Genomic DNA, 17,465 nt, shown 5'->3' with positions numbered 1-17,465 from the left:
AGCTCCTGGATAAGCAGGACCCGGGGTTGACTCTTCTATCCCAGGAAAGGGTTCTTCAATTTGTCTAGGCAACCCCTGGGTTGAATTGGAGCATGAAGAGAGCACACAGGAGGGAAGGGAAAGCAGACCTTGTTCCCTTATTCCCACGGGATGAACTGATCCCTGCAGCTTCAGGGGAATGAGACAAACTTTCCAGCTCATTCAAAGCTATAAGGAATGCCTTTTCTTTTCATTCTTTTTTTTATAAGACCATGAGTTTGAGCCTATTATTTCTCTTATTTAGGGGGTTACTTCACTTGCTAATGACAAAGGACTTCCATTTTACAATATAGGGTTTGTTTGTTTGTTTTCAGAAATCAGGTAGAAATTAGTTCCTTTAATTTACTTTGAAAAAAACCCATTTTCCCCTGGGTAACTGCTTTGCCCAAGTTCACGAGTGACAGTGGAGGGTAACTGAAGGCTCTTTGGGACTCAACACACCTGGGTTTGGGTTGTGGCGCTGCCATTTATTAAGCTGCATAGCGTGAGGTGAAGGCAATGGCACCCCACTCCAGTACTCTTGCCTGGAGGATCCCATGGACGGAGGAGCCTGGTAGGCTGCAGCCCATGGGGTCGCGAAGAGTCAGACACGACTGAGCGACTTCACTTTCACTTTTCACTTTCATGCACTGGAGAAGGAAATGGCAACCCACTCCAGTATGCTTGCCTGGAGAATCCCAGAGACGAAGGAGCCTGGTGGGCTGCCGTCTATGGGGTCGCACAGAGTCGGACATGAAGCGACTTAGCAGTAGCAGTAGCATAGCGTGAGGTCACTGAGCCTCAATAAAATAGGCTTAGCGGCATCTGTTTGCTGAATTGTTTTGAGTGGAGTCAGTACACAAAGCCCTGGACATCTTGTAAAGCACTAGCAAATAGTTTGTAATAATAAATGTAGTTATTCTGCCGGAGAAACTGAAACTTGAAGTGGGTGGGGAGGAAAGGTATATAAAAGAAGAAAAAAAAAGTCCGCCTTTGCATTGTAGTCAGATTGGGGATTGGGTTCCTAGGTTTGTCTTTGTCATCATCACCACCACCTCCACCCCCAAATCAAGCAGATACTGGAATCTCCACTTTCAGGAGAACTGCTGAGTCATCACAGCCTTGGGAAAATGCGTGGGTGAGAACAGAGGCCACCCCAGGGAGAGGTGGAGGGTTGTGTTGTGAAGGGCAAGGCCACTTCCGTTTGGTCTTCCCTGACAATGTTGCCAAATGGCTTCTCTCAGTGAAATGAGGGGCAAACATGTCAAAACTGCATTTTGATGAAGAGCATTGTTGAAGGCAATAGAAGACACATGGATTAAATAAAAGCTTCTGTCCTGGGACTATTATTTAAGCATCCTGCTCTCTGCGTTGTTCTTATCAAGGGTTTCCTGTGACGTTCTCATTTTATCATCTGGAAGGATTTCTCACCACCAAGGGTTTGTCCAAACCACTGATGAGCTTCTTGGTGCTCTGGGGGTATCTGTTTATTTCTAATTTTTAGAGTCATTCTAAAGAGCCATGAGATTTCTTTTCCACAACCCTGGAGATGGAAGAATATTCACACAAGACCAAAGACAGGGAGAGGGGACAAGACCAGACACCAGAGGCCACATGCCAGGCTTCAGATGTGGCCCCAGCCCCCAGGCATCACAGAGTCCCCAAACCATTGCCCTAATGACTCATAGTTGGTATCTTCATCAGGTTCTGTTTTGACACTTGAGTCTAAGATTTATGGATTGACTGACCACAACATTGCTTGTGTTAAATTAGACACAGTTTGCTAATAAAAATCAATGAAAATCAACGTCGATTCTCAAGAACTGCAAGTTTATATGAATCACTTGATGTGGGTTGTCTGGCTTTCCCCGTTATAGAAAATCCAGAAACAACAGAAAGGGGACAACTTCTCCCCCCTCCTCTCCCCCGCCCCACATCTCCACTGTTCCCATAACTCTCTGAGCTTTCTCTGCTGGTCCATATCTTATTGCATTGCAATAACTTCTTTCCCTCTTTTTTGGGGGGCCACTCTTTGTGGCTTGTGGGATCGTAGTTTTCCAACCAAAGCTCGAACTCCGGGCTCAGCAATGAAAGCACAGAGTCCTAACCACAGGACCTTTAGGGAATTTCCAGTAATGACTTATTTTCATGTCAGTCACTCCATAAGCCACTTGAGGCCAGGGACATGTCCCATTGTTCTGTGTGTCTGCTTCGGGCTCCATGTGGCTCAGAGTACTCAGAGCTGGAGGGATTTCCCCTCTCCTCGATAAGAGGAAAGAGCACAAATTTTGGAGTCAGTTAGGCCTTGATTTAAATACTTGCTGTCTGTAATCATTTTATTTTTTATTTATTTGTTTGGCCACGCCGTGTCTCATTGTGGCACCCAGGATCTTTCCTTGTGGTGCACGGACTCTCTAGTTGTGGCATGCAGGCTTAATTGTGGCATGTGGGATCTGAGTTCCCCAACCAGGGATCGAACCCATGTTCCCCTGCATTGCAAGGAGGATTCTTAACCGCTGGACCACCAGGGAAGTCCCTGTGTTCGTTTTCTTTGCTGTGTAACGAATTACCATGAACTTAGCTGCTTACACCATCCTGCATGTGTTAGCTCACAGTCCTGCAGAAGGAAGACTTTATGGAAGAGTCCCCGAGGACTCAGCCAGTTTCCCTCCTTAGCGTCTTGCCCAGCTGAAGTCGGGGTGTCAGCCAGGCGGGCCTCTTACCAGGAAGCTTTGGGAAGAAATCACATCCAAGTGTTTTCAGGTCATTCGTTAGCAGAATCCACTTCCTTGTAGCCTCAGACCTAAGGTTCCCTTCTTGCTGGACAGCGGGGGGCCACTCTGTCCCCTCGAGGTCATCTTGTTCCTTCTGTGTGGCCCCCTCCATCCTCAGAGTTTGAATGAGTCCTTTATATGCTTCGAGCATCTTGCTTCTCTTCGCTACCTTGAAACCTTGGAAGAGTCCAACTGAGGATCAGATAATGCCCGGTAGTCAAGACATACACAGATCTTTGTTGCTCTTGTTCGGTCGCTCAGTCCTGCCTGACTCTTTGCGACCCTATGGACTGTAGCCCACCAGGCTCCTTGGTGCATGGAATTTCCCAGGCAAGAATACAGGAGTGGGTTGGATTTCCTTCTCCAAACACAGATCTTGGTGAGGGTTAATTCTTTGTAATCCTTTTCTTGGAAGCTAATTTTATTCGAATCCTATCTGGTCTGATTCAGATATAGCAAAATTGTAAAGAACCGTGTTTGTCTGAAGTACTTGTCATTCTCCAAAGCTGTCATGATTCATCATTTTCCCATCCAGTGGAATAAATAAAAAGAGACCAGAGGGGCAACATGCCCTCATCAGAACGTTTCTGGTTTTTTCCTTCTTTTCTCCCCTGCCCCCATCCCCAAGTTCTGGCGTCTCGGCTTCAGCTGCTGTCCCTGGGATGCTGGGAGTGGGGGCCGGGGTTGGCTGCTGGTGTCCTCAGACAAGTGGTGGCTCTGGGTCGGAGGCCGGCCCCAGCAGCTGGCCCCTGCCACTCAGAGGGAGGCTGGGCCTGGCTGCGAGGAGGATGACTGCTCACCCGGTTCTCTGCCTGTTTTGTGCCTCCCCAGGAGATCCTCCGTGAGCTCACGCTAGATGCCCTGCTGGACATGAACGAGGCCAAGGTGAAGGAGACGCTTCGGCGCTGCGGGGCCAGCACCGAGGAGTGTGGCCGCCTGCAGTACGCCCTCACCTGCCTGCGGAAGGTGACAGGCCTGGGTAGGTAGGGCCAGTCCCGCCGGCCCCCTCGCCCTCCCCCCTGGCCCGGACTCTGCATTTCTCTCCCAGGCCTGGCCTGGTTCCCGGGGCACCAGGGCTTTTGCTGGGATGGATGAGGGGCTGGGTGGGGCCGGTGTGACCAGGGTCTCTGGGGCGGCTTGGAATGGCTGGAGTCTACGCTCAGAAAGTGCGTGATGGACCTGACTCGAGGTAGAGGCTCTCCCTGAGACAGAAAGCTCCCAGGTCCCACTGGTCTGGCCAGTGTGAAGCTTTAGCCATTGTTACCAACCCCAGGCTGGGCGGGGCTGCATGACTTCCCCTCTGTGGAACACTTCTGTAGGTAGGGCTCTGTGACCCTTCCCTAGCTTCCTTGTCTCCAGCCCCCTCCCCGCCCAGCCCTCTCCCCACCCTCTCCCTGCCTCTCCCCACCCGCCCCCTGCTTGCTCCCCACCCGCCCCCTGCTTGCTCCCCACCCGCTCCCTGTCTCTCCATCCCCATCTGGGCTGTGTGCTCAGAAGGCACGCGCTGGTGTGGGCTCAGCCTGAGCCAAGCATGCGGAGAGAAACTGTACACGTTTCAGCTGTGAGTATGGACATGGCTGCCTCAGGCGAAGTGTGTAATCCTAACATTATGAATAGTGTTCCTCAGGAACTTATTTGCAGGCTTTCTCAATCTTACCCTGGAAATAGCTTCAAATGCCCAGACTTACCGCTCCCATGACCACACAGATGAGCCTTTAAAATGAACCTAATGAATGGAATTAGCTCCATGTTTTAATTAGCTGAGCCTCTTGTCTTATCTCCAGCTGCCTGAAGCTTAAGGAAGGCTCTGAGGTTTATATTCAGCTTGATTTTTTTTTTCCCCAGAGAAGATGGTGCTTAATTTCTTCCCTGGCCCCATTGTATCAAGTCTTCCTCTGAGCACAGAGTCCAGAGTTTTACTTGATTTGGAAAACCTCAACACATCAGGCCTCTGGCAAGTGCCAGGAAGTAAACAGGACAGGGACATAGTTAGCATTCTTATCTCTGCATTTTACAGAGAAGGAGACTGAGCCCAGAGAGGGGAAGGGGCTTACCCAAGGACACACAGCAATGGGTGGCAGAACGAACCTCAGCCCTTGCCACCCAAGCACATTTCATTGTCTTTTTCTTTATATCAAGAGAAAAGATACTTCTGATGTGCTAAATAAACCCCTGGAGGTAAATTAGCAGCATGATTAATTTAGCCATTGCTGTCAGTCTCCTTCAGACACCCGTCAAAAAAAAGTACTTGCCTCCCAAGCTGGGAATCTGGGGGACCTTGTCAGTCCTCCTTCCTTATGCTTGTGTTGTAAGGAGTTGAGGAGGCTCTTGCCATTGGGTGGTGGTGACCTCTGTGTGTTAAGGCTGCTGTCTGTTCATCCTGAATGCCAGGATTGGAAGATCACTAATTTACAAAGCATTTGTTGTATGTTCCCTTTGTAGCTGAAGCATCAGAGGCTCTAGATGAGTTGTCTGAGATCCCACACCTGATACTCAGTCGAGCTGGACTTTGCACTCAGGTTTCTTCCTTAGAAGATGCTTTTCCCATAGTGCCCCAGAGCAGGTCCTGGGCAGAGGGTCCTTTCCAGGTGCTCCTGTCTCATTCCATCTTAGCTTGTGGTGCCCTACATCTCCAAGAGGGACCTACCACACCCAAGTCCAGGATGTAGGCAGGCAGATGGGCGTGCCCAGCAGTGGTCGCACTTCAAATGTACCTGCTGGGGACTGGGTGGTACCTGTGATCGCCCTGTCTCTCAGGTCCTGCAGTCAGAGTCTTCATGGCACCTGGCAGGCTAGTTACTTAACCTCAGTGTGCCTGAGTTTCCTTATGTGTAAAATGGACGTACTAACAAGACTTCCTCTCATGGAATTGTTGGAGGATTAAATGAGTTAAGTTAATCTACTTAGTCTAGAGCCTGGCACATATTAGGTGCTCTTTTCAGTATTAGGCCTGTGGGGTGATGGCAAATGTTGATATCTCTGGTCTTAAGAAAGGTGATGAAGGATGTATCTTTATGCCTGTGGCTGGTGAACAGGGGAGGATCATGCTTGCTGATTCTCCCCAGCCTTTATCCATAGCAGACATCACTAGTCAATCCCTGAGCTCTTCCTACTTAGTGACTCCAGAGTCATTCTCAAGCAGCCACTGCCAATTGACTAGTATCCGCATGCAAAACCAGAGCCATTTGCCATCCCTGAGCTGGCTAAAGCAATGGTGATTAAATAGACAATTTGAAGAACTGGGGGCTTGTTTCCTTTGGTGGCAGACTTGCCCATAGATCCATGGAACTCATTCATTCATCCCCTCAACAAGAGAAATATTTAAGTTCAAGTGTAGGTCTTGGCCATGGCTTCCCAGGTCGCTCAATGGTAAAGAATCTGCCTGCCTATGCAGACCTGAGTTCAAGCCCTGGGTCAGGAAGTTCTCCTGGAGGAGGAAATGGCAACCCACTCCATTATTCTTGCCTGGGAAATCCCATAGACAGAGGAGCCTGGCAGGCTTTAGTCTATAGGGTTGCAAAGAGTTGGGCACAACTGAACACCCATGCATGCGTAGGTCTTGGCCACAGTTCTAAAGGAGCAATCATATGGAATACACAGACTAATTCATCCAAGTTGATTCATGAATAGAAAGTCACCGTGTAGTGAGGTAGAAGGAAGGGCATTTGAGGAGAGGATGGAATAGACAAACTCTAAGAATTGAGGTTAATATCACTCCACCATCCCTAATAGATGGCTCTGTGGGCTAGACTTGGTCATATTTGATGATAGAGAGCTCATCAACTCCCAAGGCTGTGTTGTTACAGGTTATTCAGAATTGGTAGCTTTGTGGGAGGAGGTCCAGAGCTGTGGTTGAGATCAAGGGCTCAGTTCCCATCCCCCTGCCTACTTTGCTGTGTGAACTGGGCAGTATACATGGCCTCTCTGAATCTCATCAACCTCGCCATGCTGGGTTGATTGAGGGAGACAGGATTCGACAGGCAAAGTAGAATTATAGGGTGGAAGTTCATTTTGTCTTGAGTCAAAATCTCCCCTCCTGTGCTTTCTACTCATTGATAAATATGAGGGAGGTGTCCTCTTCCCAGACAGGGTCTCTGTAGACTGGCATCCTTTCTCCATGCCTCCACCCTGTCAGTATCTCCCCGTCTCCTGTAAGGTCAAGCCTCAAGCCCTTGGCAAGACATCCAAGGCCCCTCTGGAGCTGATTCCCAGTGGACTGACCCTCCAGCTTCATCTCTCACCTCTCCCTGGCTTGTCCTGACTTTTCAAGGCACAAGAGACTCTATGTAGTGGCCGCAAGATGCCCTGTGCTCCCTGCGTGTGCTGTTCCCTCTGCCTGGTACACCTTCTCCAGTTCTTCCTTAGCTGGCCCAGCCCAGGTGCCACCTCCTCTAGAAAGGCCCCTGACCCTCAAGCTATTTAGGGTCCTCCTCCTCTGTACCCCCTCAGTCTCCATGTGTCTCTGTGTCAGCACACAGCACACCGAACTGAGTGCCCATCACTCTCACTGGACTCGTCATGCACCCCAGACATGCCTTTTTATGCCCTGACATCTGGCATCCAGTGAGTGCTCTCATGAATGGACAGATATGTCATTTACTTGGAGCCCTCAGAGCCCCAAGACCTCGGGAGCCTCAGACACAGTGTCACCATGGGAGCAGCCCAAACTCACTCATAGGCTTCTCTCAAAAGGAAGTGGCTGTTGATTTCTTTCTAGCTGAGTCTCTCTTCTAGCAAATTCCCAGGGCAGTTTGCTTTCAGAAGGTCCGTGCAGCCCCTTTTCTTGACAGTTGAATTTTCTCAGAGGAGAGTTAACCCTTTACAGCCTAACTCTTCTTTTTTTTTAAAATATGCACCTTTATTTTATATTTATTTGTTTACTTTTGGCCATGCTTAGTGGCATATGGGATCTTAGTTCCCCAACCAGGGATCAAAGCCATACCCCCTGCATTGGAAGCACGGAGTCCTAACCTCTGGACCACCAGGGAAGTCCCTACACAGCCTAACTCATAGAGATCACTCACCACTTCCCTCTCTGAGATCACTCACTTTGGGGGCGGGTTTCCACATACCTGCCAGCAGGAGCCCTGCCCTGTTCCTCTCTGGGTCCCATTTTCTTCTCTATATGTTGAGGATAGTAGTGTCTGCACTGGTGTCCTGACAGTCAGCTGGGTAGTGTGTGTGCTCGAGTGGCCTTTATAAAATAGGTGATGGCTGGCAGCTGGAGCCTCTGTTGAGGGACGGTGCTTCTTGGGCGGGCCCTGGCCACCTCATCTGTGACTCGACTCTTTGGCCCACAGGCGGGGAGCACAAAGAGGACTCAGGCTGGAGTTCGTCTGACACGCGGCGGGAAAGTGGCTCCGGGCCTCCAGCAGACACCCTCTCGCCAGCCAGCCTGCCCTGGCCTCCGGGGAGCTCCCAGCTGGGCAGACTGGGCAGCAGTGCCCAGGGCCCACGCTCCGTCTCCGTGTCCACTCTGCCCGCCTCGGACTCCCCAAACCCCGGCCCTGGTGAGGGCCTGTCGGACCCCTTTATCTCCTTGCACGCCAGTGGCCGGTTGACCCCCCGCGCCCTGCCCAGCTTCATCACCCCGCCAACCACGCCCCAGCTCCGACGGCACACCAAGCTGAAGCCGCCCAGGACGCCACCCCCGCCCAGCCGCAAGGTCTTCCAACTGCTGCCCAGCTTCCCCACGCTTACCCGGAGCAAGTCCCACGAGTCTCAGCTGGGGAACCGCATTGACGAGGTCTCCCCGATGAGGTAAGTGTTCCTGCCGGGCAGGTGCTGCGTTTGCCACCTACTGAAAGTTCTGACTACGGTTTTCTCTCTGTAAAGGTAATACAGGCTCGACTTTTAAAGGACAAAACTGGCCAACACAGAAACCACAATGTAAAAAGTGAAAGATGCCCCCATCTCTCAGTCCACTACCCAGACTACCTGAACTGTTTGGGCTGAATTCTATTAGATTTCTTTTTGCGTACACACACACAGACACGTCAGAATAGACTGGGTTATGGTGCAATAACAAATACCCCCAGGTCTCTGGGTCTTCAAATAACCAGAGATTTATTTCTTGCTCATGCTACCTGTCCATCACAGGTCAGCCTCATTCCAGATTCAAGGCTAGAACATTGTCTAGAACATCCCACTGTGGCAGAGGGGGAGGAAAAAAAAAACAACTTTACGTGTTACAACTGAGCGATTAAATGCTCTTTCCCAAAAGTTCTACACACCATTTATGGCCCTACCCAAACAAAAGAACCAAGAAATGTCATCCTTCTATATGCCCAGAAGGGGGAACTAGAATATCTTGCTGAAATTGCTAATGATTATGAAATACTATGTACTCTATGCTATAACCTGTTTTTTCAACTTACTTTTATTTCTGAGAAGTAAATATCAGTTCATCTTGAACTACCTTACTCTCTTATTTATAAAAAAATTTATCTGTGTATTTTATTTTATTTTATGGCCGCAGCATGTGGGATCTTAGTTCCCCGACCAGGGATCAGACCCATCCATGCCTCTTGCATTGAAAGCGCAGTGTCTTAACCACTGGGCCACTAGGGAAGTCCCTTGATCTATGTATTTTAAATAGTGACAGTCGTGTGGTCCAGTACCGCTCACATAGAACTTTGTAGAGGTTAAAGCTGTCCCCTACCATTTTTCCTTTTCCTTTCAGGAACCAACCAGGTTATCAGTTTTGTATATATCTATAATTATTCAAGCTATTTCATCTTTTAAACTTTTAAAAGCCTCTTTCCAGTGCATAGTTTAATTCCTCCCCTCTTGGTGGATATTTAGGTCTTTGTCCTTCTCTATTATAAAAATCGCCCTTGTCTATATACCCTTGTAGAAGGGAAGGGGTAGTTTTCCTTGGGTGCCTCTTACCTTCTTGAGCTTCTGAGGGTTGGGAACGTGCCTCTCTCCTGACATGGTGGTTCTGGGCCTCAAGTGGGCTTGTTCCCCCATCCCAGGGCAGGCTCTCTTGGGTCCCTTGTGGGATGGACCTTGGACAACTGATGGTTCTGAGTGTATGTCACCCAAGGAGAGAAATCTAGCTGTGATCTACCTGCCACTCCCGATCAGACTGTCCTGCTGGGACCTGGGGCCTCTCTCCTCCCCAACCCCCAAAAGGGGCTGAGCCTTCCATCCCCTCCAAGATCTTCTCTCTGAAGCACAGTGATAACAACCATGTCGACAACATGGACATGGGTCATTAAGAGGGCGTCTCAGTGGGCAAAACCCTGTGCCTCTCTTCCTCATTTTTTTTCCCTGAAAAGAGTGTTAGGGGGGCTCTGGGTGGAGAACAGAATCTCAGGCAGATGACACCACTTCCTTGGATCCCACTGCTGGTGAGCTGGGCCTTGCACCCTGGGATTCTGCGTCAGGTCTCCACAAAGACCAAAGCTGGCACCGACATGAGTACTCAGGCCACCCTGCCGCTCTCGATGAGCCCTGAGGCTAGACTGAGTGCCCTGGGCTCCCAGCTGTCTTCGTCCCTGGGACAGCAGCACACCCAGGAGATGTCGCTCAGGCCCTGCTTGGGGGCTGCCTCTCTGCTCTTACAACTGTCCTCCTCGCCTCCTGCCCCAGCCACTTCTTCTCTGGCTCCCTGAGATGCCCTCCTGCCCTCTTTTCCCAGAGATTTGGGCAGGGCTCCTTCACCTACAGGCATGTGATCTTGGGAGACTGTGCGCCTGTTTCCTCAGCTGTGAAAAAGAATGAACTCTAATTCCCACGCAGGTAGCTGGAGAGGACTAGGAAATCTAATGTATTAAAGCACAGTGTATGGCTCCATTGTCCAGTGGGGAGTTGGGAGGGGGCCACCTCTTGCTCTTGTCACTGAGGAAAGTCCCCAGTCACTCAGCCAGCCTGGCCCCACACAGGGGCTCAAAGTCCTTATCCAAGCACTGTATCCACTCTTGCCCAAGAAGTGATGTTCCAGGGGACACCAGGCCAGCACAGTGACATAATCCCGCTTTCTCTCTTTTTTGTCTCCTCCAGGTTTGGTAAGAGTGATTCATTTCATCCCCTCTGCCACCCAGGAGTCCTGTTTCTGTTGCTGTCCCCCTCGGCGGTGGATTTCTTCGACCCTCTCTCTCTTAGTCTGCTGGCCTTTCTGTGGTCCAGAAGCAGAGATGCCGGGCTCCGCCTCAGGAAGTAGCTCTTAGGACAGGGAACCTTTAGATGACAAGGTGGTTCAGTGCAGCCTGCAGCTACCCTGAGAAGCAGGCACTATGAGAATGTCACAGTTGGTGGGCAGCTTGCACCTTGCCACCCCCACAGGTGACCTCTGGCAGGGAGTTGTTTACCTGCTGGGCTGCTGTGGTGATGCCATGCTCCTGGGAGAGAAGTTCCTTATGTCCAGTGTAGGTGGACAGTAGCCATCTGCAAAGTCCAGCTGACATCTTGGGACCCTCCACCCTGTTCAGGAGAGGGACATCCCTGGAGGCAGGAATGTGGTCAGCTCTGAATGAGGCCTGAGAGATCAGAGGGTGTGGATGTCCCCTTGGAGAGGGTTGGTAAAGATGCCCAGGCAAGCTCTGAGTCCCTTTTCTACATCTGGGTTGAGAGCTGATTCTTGTACATGGCTGTGCTGCAGGGCATCTCTCTCCAGAGTCAAAGCAGAGGGAAACAGCCTCTGGGGTCTGCTTTTAATTGTCTCTGTGGAGATGCAGAGGCATCTGGTTTTTGCCTGAGCAGAACAGCAGCTTGTTTTTGTACTATCCTATACTGGCTAAATAGGGTGATGAGGCTGTCAGCAGGGTTTGAGAGATGCGGAGTGGGGTAACAGGCAGTGACTTTGCCAAAATGGGTCTGACTGCAGGACCACCAGGGAGGTAAAGGGCAAGGAAGGAGGGAGACTGCCCTTCCCTGTCTCCAGGGCACAGGTGGAAACTCCCAGGACCCCTCACAGAGCCTTGGAGGAGAATCCAGCATCTGCATCCCTAGGACATCCATCTTCCCGGTTGCTATAGTGACACAGGAACCACAACTGTGAGGCTGCTTCCCCAGTTTGCCCGGAAGGTGGGATGAGGCCTTTAGGACCAGTGTTTCACCTCCATCAGGGATAGCATCATCTCATATCCTTCCTATCCCAGGCCTGTGGCAGACATTAGTAATCAATTGTAGGTTGTCTTGAGGATCAGAGTCAGCTTTATCTCACCTCTGTCCTATCCCAGGCCTGTGGCAGACATTACTAATCAACTGTACGTTGTTTTCACAATCGGGGACCGCCTCATCTCACCTGTCCTAGCCTAGGCCTGTGGCAGACATTACTAATCAATCACAGATTGTCTTCAGAAATAGATGGTTAAAATCTCATTTTCCCATTGTCTGTTTCTCCTAGTATGGCAGCCTAAGCCGTTTTAGATCCATGTGCTTTCGTGGCCTTGGCTACTGACTGGGGTGGGGTGCCACCCCCCCTCTGCCACAAGGGAGTTGGGAGGAGTCAACCCCATGGCAGATGTGCTGGCGAGATTGTGAGTTCAACCATCAGCAGGTGGCAGAGGTCCCCATCAAACTCCCCTTGTTGTAGGAGGAAAGTCAGTACGTCCATCATGCCCTTCTCCTGTGGTTGGGTATCTGGTACATGGCTCTAAGTGAACCACCACTTATTGAGCACCAGCTGTGTGCCAGGCCAGCATGGGGTGGAGGGCTGACTCAGAGGATGTGAGATGGCCACAGATCCCTAGAGCACTGTGTTCCCGAACTTTCTGAGTCACAGATCTCTTTGATAATTGGATAAAAATCTAGACCTTCTTTCTAAGGAAAATCCTATATCAACCATCTCCAACCTTTTTGGCACAGGGACCGGTTTCCTGGAAGACAATTTTTCCATGGACGGTGGTGGCGTGGGGGTGGGTGGCGGAATGGGTCAAGCAGTGATAATGCAAACAGTGGGGAGCGGCAGATGAAGCTTTGCTGTCTCATCTGTCACTCACCTTCTGCTGTGTGGCCCAGTTCCTAACAGGCCACGGACCAGTACCAGTCCACAGCCCAGGGATTGGGGACCCCTGCCCTACATCATCTGCTTACCAGTCCAGAGGAGCCCCAGACCCTCTGCAGCACATCCATGGGCTCCTTTGAGAAACCCTGCTCTAAGAGGAGGAGATAGGCAGTATTGAGTATGGGCAGAAGGTAGGGTGGGGAGGAGTGGGGGTCTCTCTGGTGAAGGAGGGGAGAGGGAGTTAAATGTATGGGCTGCTAGTGGATGACAGATTGCTTCCAGCTGCTCCTCTACTGCCCAACCTAATATACCACCAACCCCAGGGATGCCCATTCAAATAAGGAAGCCAGGGTTGGAGAGAGAGGCCAGGGTGCCCTCTTGGAAGTCATGCAAAGCTCATGGCCTGAGACTTCCCCTGAGGCTCAGACTGAGTGCCTGGCTGGGGCTGGACCACACGGGAACGGGTGAAGCTTCACCTCGTCTTCTCTCTACCTGCTGGGATCCGGAAGTGGTGGCTCTCAAAGCAAAATGCCCAAGGTGCTTCTGCCTGGATAGCTGCGTGTGCTGCATGGCCGCCAGCCTCACCCCCTCCACCAAGGGTCAGACAACTTCTACCTGCGTAACAAGAAGAATTGGTGCCCTGTGGGTGCCTCCACGAGGAAGTGCAAGAGATGGGGGGAGTTGAGCTGCTGTCCTCACCTTGGCATTGCCTTCTGCCTCACAAGCCTGTCTTCCTCTAAAGCTAGAAATCTCCCAGGGGCTGTTACTGAACTGTCTGCAGAGGCTCAGTTCAGTTCAGTTCAGTTAGGCGGTAGCATTTGTTGGGGGGTGGGGGTAACCACACTGGCCCGGCTTTGGTCTCACCTGGCCATCCCTGTCTTGATTAGAGGCAGATTCAGGAAAATGGTCCTCTGCCATGTGGTTGGTCTCTGCCTTGCCCGCCCCCTCAACCATGTGGTTGGTCTCTACCCCCACCCCCACCCCCCAGCCTGTGATCTGAGACAGCAGGTCCCAGGCACACACTGTCCAGGCAGGAAGGACCCCCTCAGGCTGCCGACCTGGCCTCTTTCCCCACAGATCTCCCACATGGATCCCCGCAGATGGTACGAAGGGACATCGGGCTCTCCGTGACACACAGGTAGGCCTGGCCGGGCTGGGGTGGGGAGGGGGCACAGAGCTGGGCTGGGACCTGTATAAGCTGAGCCCCGCTGGGGGGGTCACTCTGCATCGCCAGAGCTCTGTCCTGACCCTGTCTCTCAGGGCTCTTTGTGTGTCTGTCAGTCCATTCTGTCTCACAGACAGACGGGTCTGTCTGTCCATTCCTCTGTGGACATGGCACCCACCTGGAGCCCCTGCCTGTCACCAGCAGCCCTTTTGGACTCACTGGCCTTCCCCTGCCCCTCCCCGAGTCTCCTTCTCCATCTGCTGAGGGAAAACACAGGTCCCAGGAGAAACAAGGAGCAGAGAGCATCCCCCTGGGTCTGGCATAACATCACTGACATGGACATAACTGGCCACACGTCAGAGCTCCGTGGAGCTTGATGAAATGCCAGGCTCCATCTATAAGGTTCTTGGCTTGCCAGTCAGGATTCTAGCAACTTCCGGAGACTGATGCTCACGCAGCTGGTGTGGCCAATGAGGTCCCATGACATGGACCACCCAGAGGTCTTAGCCTCAACACTCGTGAGGCTGGCGCGTGCTGCCAACAGCAGGTCTGAGCAGCATCTTGTTCCCCTACTGACGGCCAGCAGAATGGTCCTTTGGGATCCCCGTCCTCTGGCCACCCCATTAAACAAGTCGTGAACATGGCCGGGCATGTTCATTGAGAGCCTTGAAACTTGCCCGGGCCTTTGGTTTCCCCCGGAGTGTGTGCTGCGCTCTGGCCTGTGCGGAAGACCAGCCCTGAATCCTCGCCCCGAGAGGCAGACTTGGCTCTGAGGGGTTGAATAGTTTGCCTGAGGTCTCACGGCCACTGAGACACTCTTGAAACCGCTGGCTGGCGCCCAGGCACTTCTGTCCCAAGCCTTGGCAGGGCCTGGATGCCCGTCCCCAAGAGCCTTGGGGAGGAGAATCCCTGGTACCAGGAGAAGCCGTCTGGGTGAAGGTCTTGAGTGCCTCCCTCAACCACACCCAGTGCCATCCTCCCTTCCAGTAACCCCTGCCAGGCTCAGTTTCCCTCCCTGTGATTGGGAGTTGCTGCCAGTCCCGTCAGAAGGATAAAAGGGGGTGACATGTGTGTGAACCTCGTGCATCCAGCACTGGGAAGCACTTGGTATTTAACCCCTGGCTCTGGCCCGAGACAGGCTGACTTAGGTAAGGGGCACCAGGATCAGCAGGTTGCTGTGTTTCATTTTTGTCTTGGCTGCACCTCATCTCATGGAGGATTTGAGGCCGTGCTGGCTGGACTCTGGGCACCAGTATCCATCCTGTCTGGCATCGCCAGATGGCCCTGCCCACCCAGGCTCTGGGCTTGGGTATGGGACATCATGATCACACTCTCTTGGATTTTTAAATTCATGATCCGAGCCTCTCTCAGCAAGAAGTTCTGAAGCATTTTGGTCTAATCATAGGGGAAAAAATATTTTATGATGCTTACTCCACACCCTCAAACCTCCCTAGAGCCTGCCCCTTCTCTGGCCGAGCCCCCAACTCTCATTTCAACCTGTGTTCAGGATTTTCTAGTGGAGGCCATCTCAAGTACCACTGAGCTGCTCCCCTAACCCCCGTGTTGACAGGAGATTAAAGGCCGGAGAGACTGTGTGGATCCCAGAGAGGCCGGATCAGAGCTCCTTAAAAGGCATTCCAGGGACTTCCCTGGTGGTCCAGTGGTTAAGAATCTACCTTGCAATGCAGTGGTCATGAGTTCGATCCCTGGTTGGAGAACTCAGACCCCACATTCTGTGGGGCAACTAAGCCTGAAACTACTAAAGCCACTCTAGAGAGTCTGTGTGCTGCAATGAAAGACCCAAATGATGCAACGAAGACCTGATATGATACAGCCAAATAAATGAATAAATATTAAAAAAAAAAAAAAGTTATTCCAAGGGAGTGGGTGCCTTTCTCCTAGGCCTGGAGGCTCCCATCTTGGCTAGTAGAAGCAGTGACGTTTATACCCATAGTCCAGACTCTGCACGTTTCACGGCACACGTGATTCTCCTCATGCCCTGTGAGGGCAGAGTGTTGGCCTCATTCGCAAAGACTTGGACCCATCCCACAGCCAGCAGTTGGGAGGATTCAAACCTGGTGTGGTCTGACCCCAAAGCCCAGGCTCTTTCCCTCGTTTTCCATCCCAGTGGTCTCTCTTACAGGACTGTGCTCTGAGTTCAGAGACCTGGGGTCTGCCCCCACTGCACAGCAGCCCAACTGTGTGACCTTGGGAAAGTTACCTAACCTCTCTGAGCTGGTTTGCTTGCCTGTGTCCTAAGAATCCCTGACCTGCCTAACTCCCTGGGGTGGTCACTCCCAGGAGTGAGCTAATGTTTATGGATGCATTACAAACTGTTCCCCAAGTCCTGTTGCTATTTATTCTGTCGTTACTATGATATACTATGCTTTTAAAAATCTAGTCCTCCAAAACTGAGTTCTTTCTGCCCTTAGGCTTCCCATCCTGTGGACAAACCTTGGACTTTTTCTCTGGGAGACAACCACCCACTCCATCCCGATCCTTCTTTTCAGTGTATCTTTTGTGGATTGTTTAAAATTTTAGTTTGGATTGAAATGCATTTATAATTCAAACCTCCAGAGGATGTATATATATGAGAAAAGTCCCCTCCTGCTGCTGTCATCAGCCTCCCACCCCCCCATACGCAGATCTTGGCAGTCTTCTATGTGTCCCCCTGGAGATATTTTTGTGCAATCACATACATATGTAAATTCTTCCGCCTTCTTTTTTATTTTCACAAAAATATTGCATATATTATACACACTGTTCTATACTTTGCTTTTTTCTTTTTAAAATTGAGGCATAATTTATATGGAGCTAAGTACACAAATTCCTAACATATGTACACACCCACGTATACCACCCATACTAAGATTCAGAACGTCTCCACCCTAGAAAGTTCTCTTTGGCTCTTCTTAGTCCATAGTGCTACCATCCAGAGATGCTCTTCCCTTCTATCATCATAGATTAGATTTTCCTGTACTTGAACTTCAAATAAATGGAGTCATGTAGCATTGTACCTTCCTTTTTTCACTGACATTGTAATTTAGTGGTCATTCCCCATTTGCATAAAAAGAGCTTCCTTACTTCATTTTCTGACTGTTTGGTGCTCAGTTGTGTGCATGGACCATACATTATACAGTCGGTCACCTATACACCTAAACAACATAGCTTGTTTCTAGTCTCTTCTGCTACAAACATGCTGCAGTGAGTAACCTTGTCAGTACATCATTTGACACCCGTGGGAGTATCTGTTGGATGAATTCCTGGGACTGGAATTGCTCCACGGGTGAACTTGTAATTTTGATTGCTTCTGCCAGTTTGCCTGCCAGAGAGCTGGCGTTGGTGAACACACCAGCTTTGGCAATGAAGACTTTGTGGCCGAGAAATCTGAATGCCTAGGGAAAGCAGTGGCCCTGGGTGTCCCTGCCCTCCACTTGAGAGGGGGCCCGGGGGTCTGAGGTGGAACCAATTTTTCTGGTTTCCCTGTGGCTCTATGGGGACCCTTCTCCATCCTGGGCTCTCTGAGCATTTTCGTGTGTCCCCCACCCCCGCCTGC

At 51.0% G+C, this 17,465-nt stretch overlaps 1 protein-coding gene and 1 non-coding gene across 3 annotated transcripts in view; both read left to right on the top strand.

Moving 5' to 3' along the window:
* Positions 1–17,465, top strand: part of KSR1 (kinase suppressor of ras 1) — a 162,300-nt gene that overhangs the window by 118,128 nt on the left and 26,707 nt on the right. For both annotated transcript variants that reach the window (XM_081584330.1, XM_081584329.1), the window contains exons 3-6: positions 3,624–3,771; positions 8,093–8,552; positions 10,800–10,804; positions 13,822–13,882. In XM_081584330.1, the coding sequence (XP_081440456.1) occupies positions 3,624–3,771; positions 8,093–8,552; positions 10,800–10,804; positions 13,822–13,882 (674 nt within the window). The remainder of the gene's footprint in view (positions 1–3,623; positions 3,772–8,092; positions 8,553–10,799; positions 10,805–13,821; positions 13,883–17,465) is intronic.
* LOC145544002 (small nucleolar RNA SNORA19) lies at positions 4,898–5,025 on the top strand. Its single transcript, XR_014081228.1, has one exon. It is a non-coding gene; the product is annotated as a small nucleolar RNA SNORA19 (small nucleolar RNA).

The sequence above is a fragment of the Giraffa tippelskirchi genome, chromosome 3 (genome assembly GCF_054371585.1).
Source record: "Giraffa tippelskirchi isolate mGirTip1 chromosome 3, T2T-mGirTip1v1.2.pri, whole genome shotgun sequence".
Lineage (NCBI taxonomy): Eukaryota > Metazoa > Chordata > Mammalia > Artiodactyla > Giraffidae > Giraffa > Giraffa tippelskirchi.
Note: the sequence above shows the minus strand (reverse complement) of the source record. Positions and strands in the feature narration are given on the sequence as shown.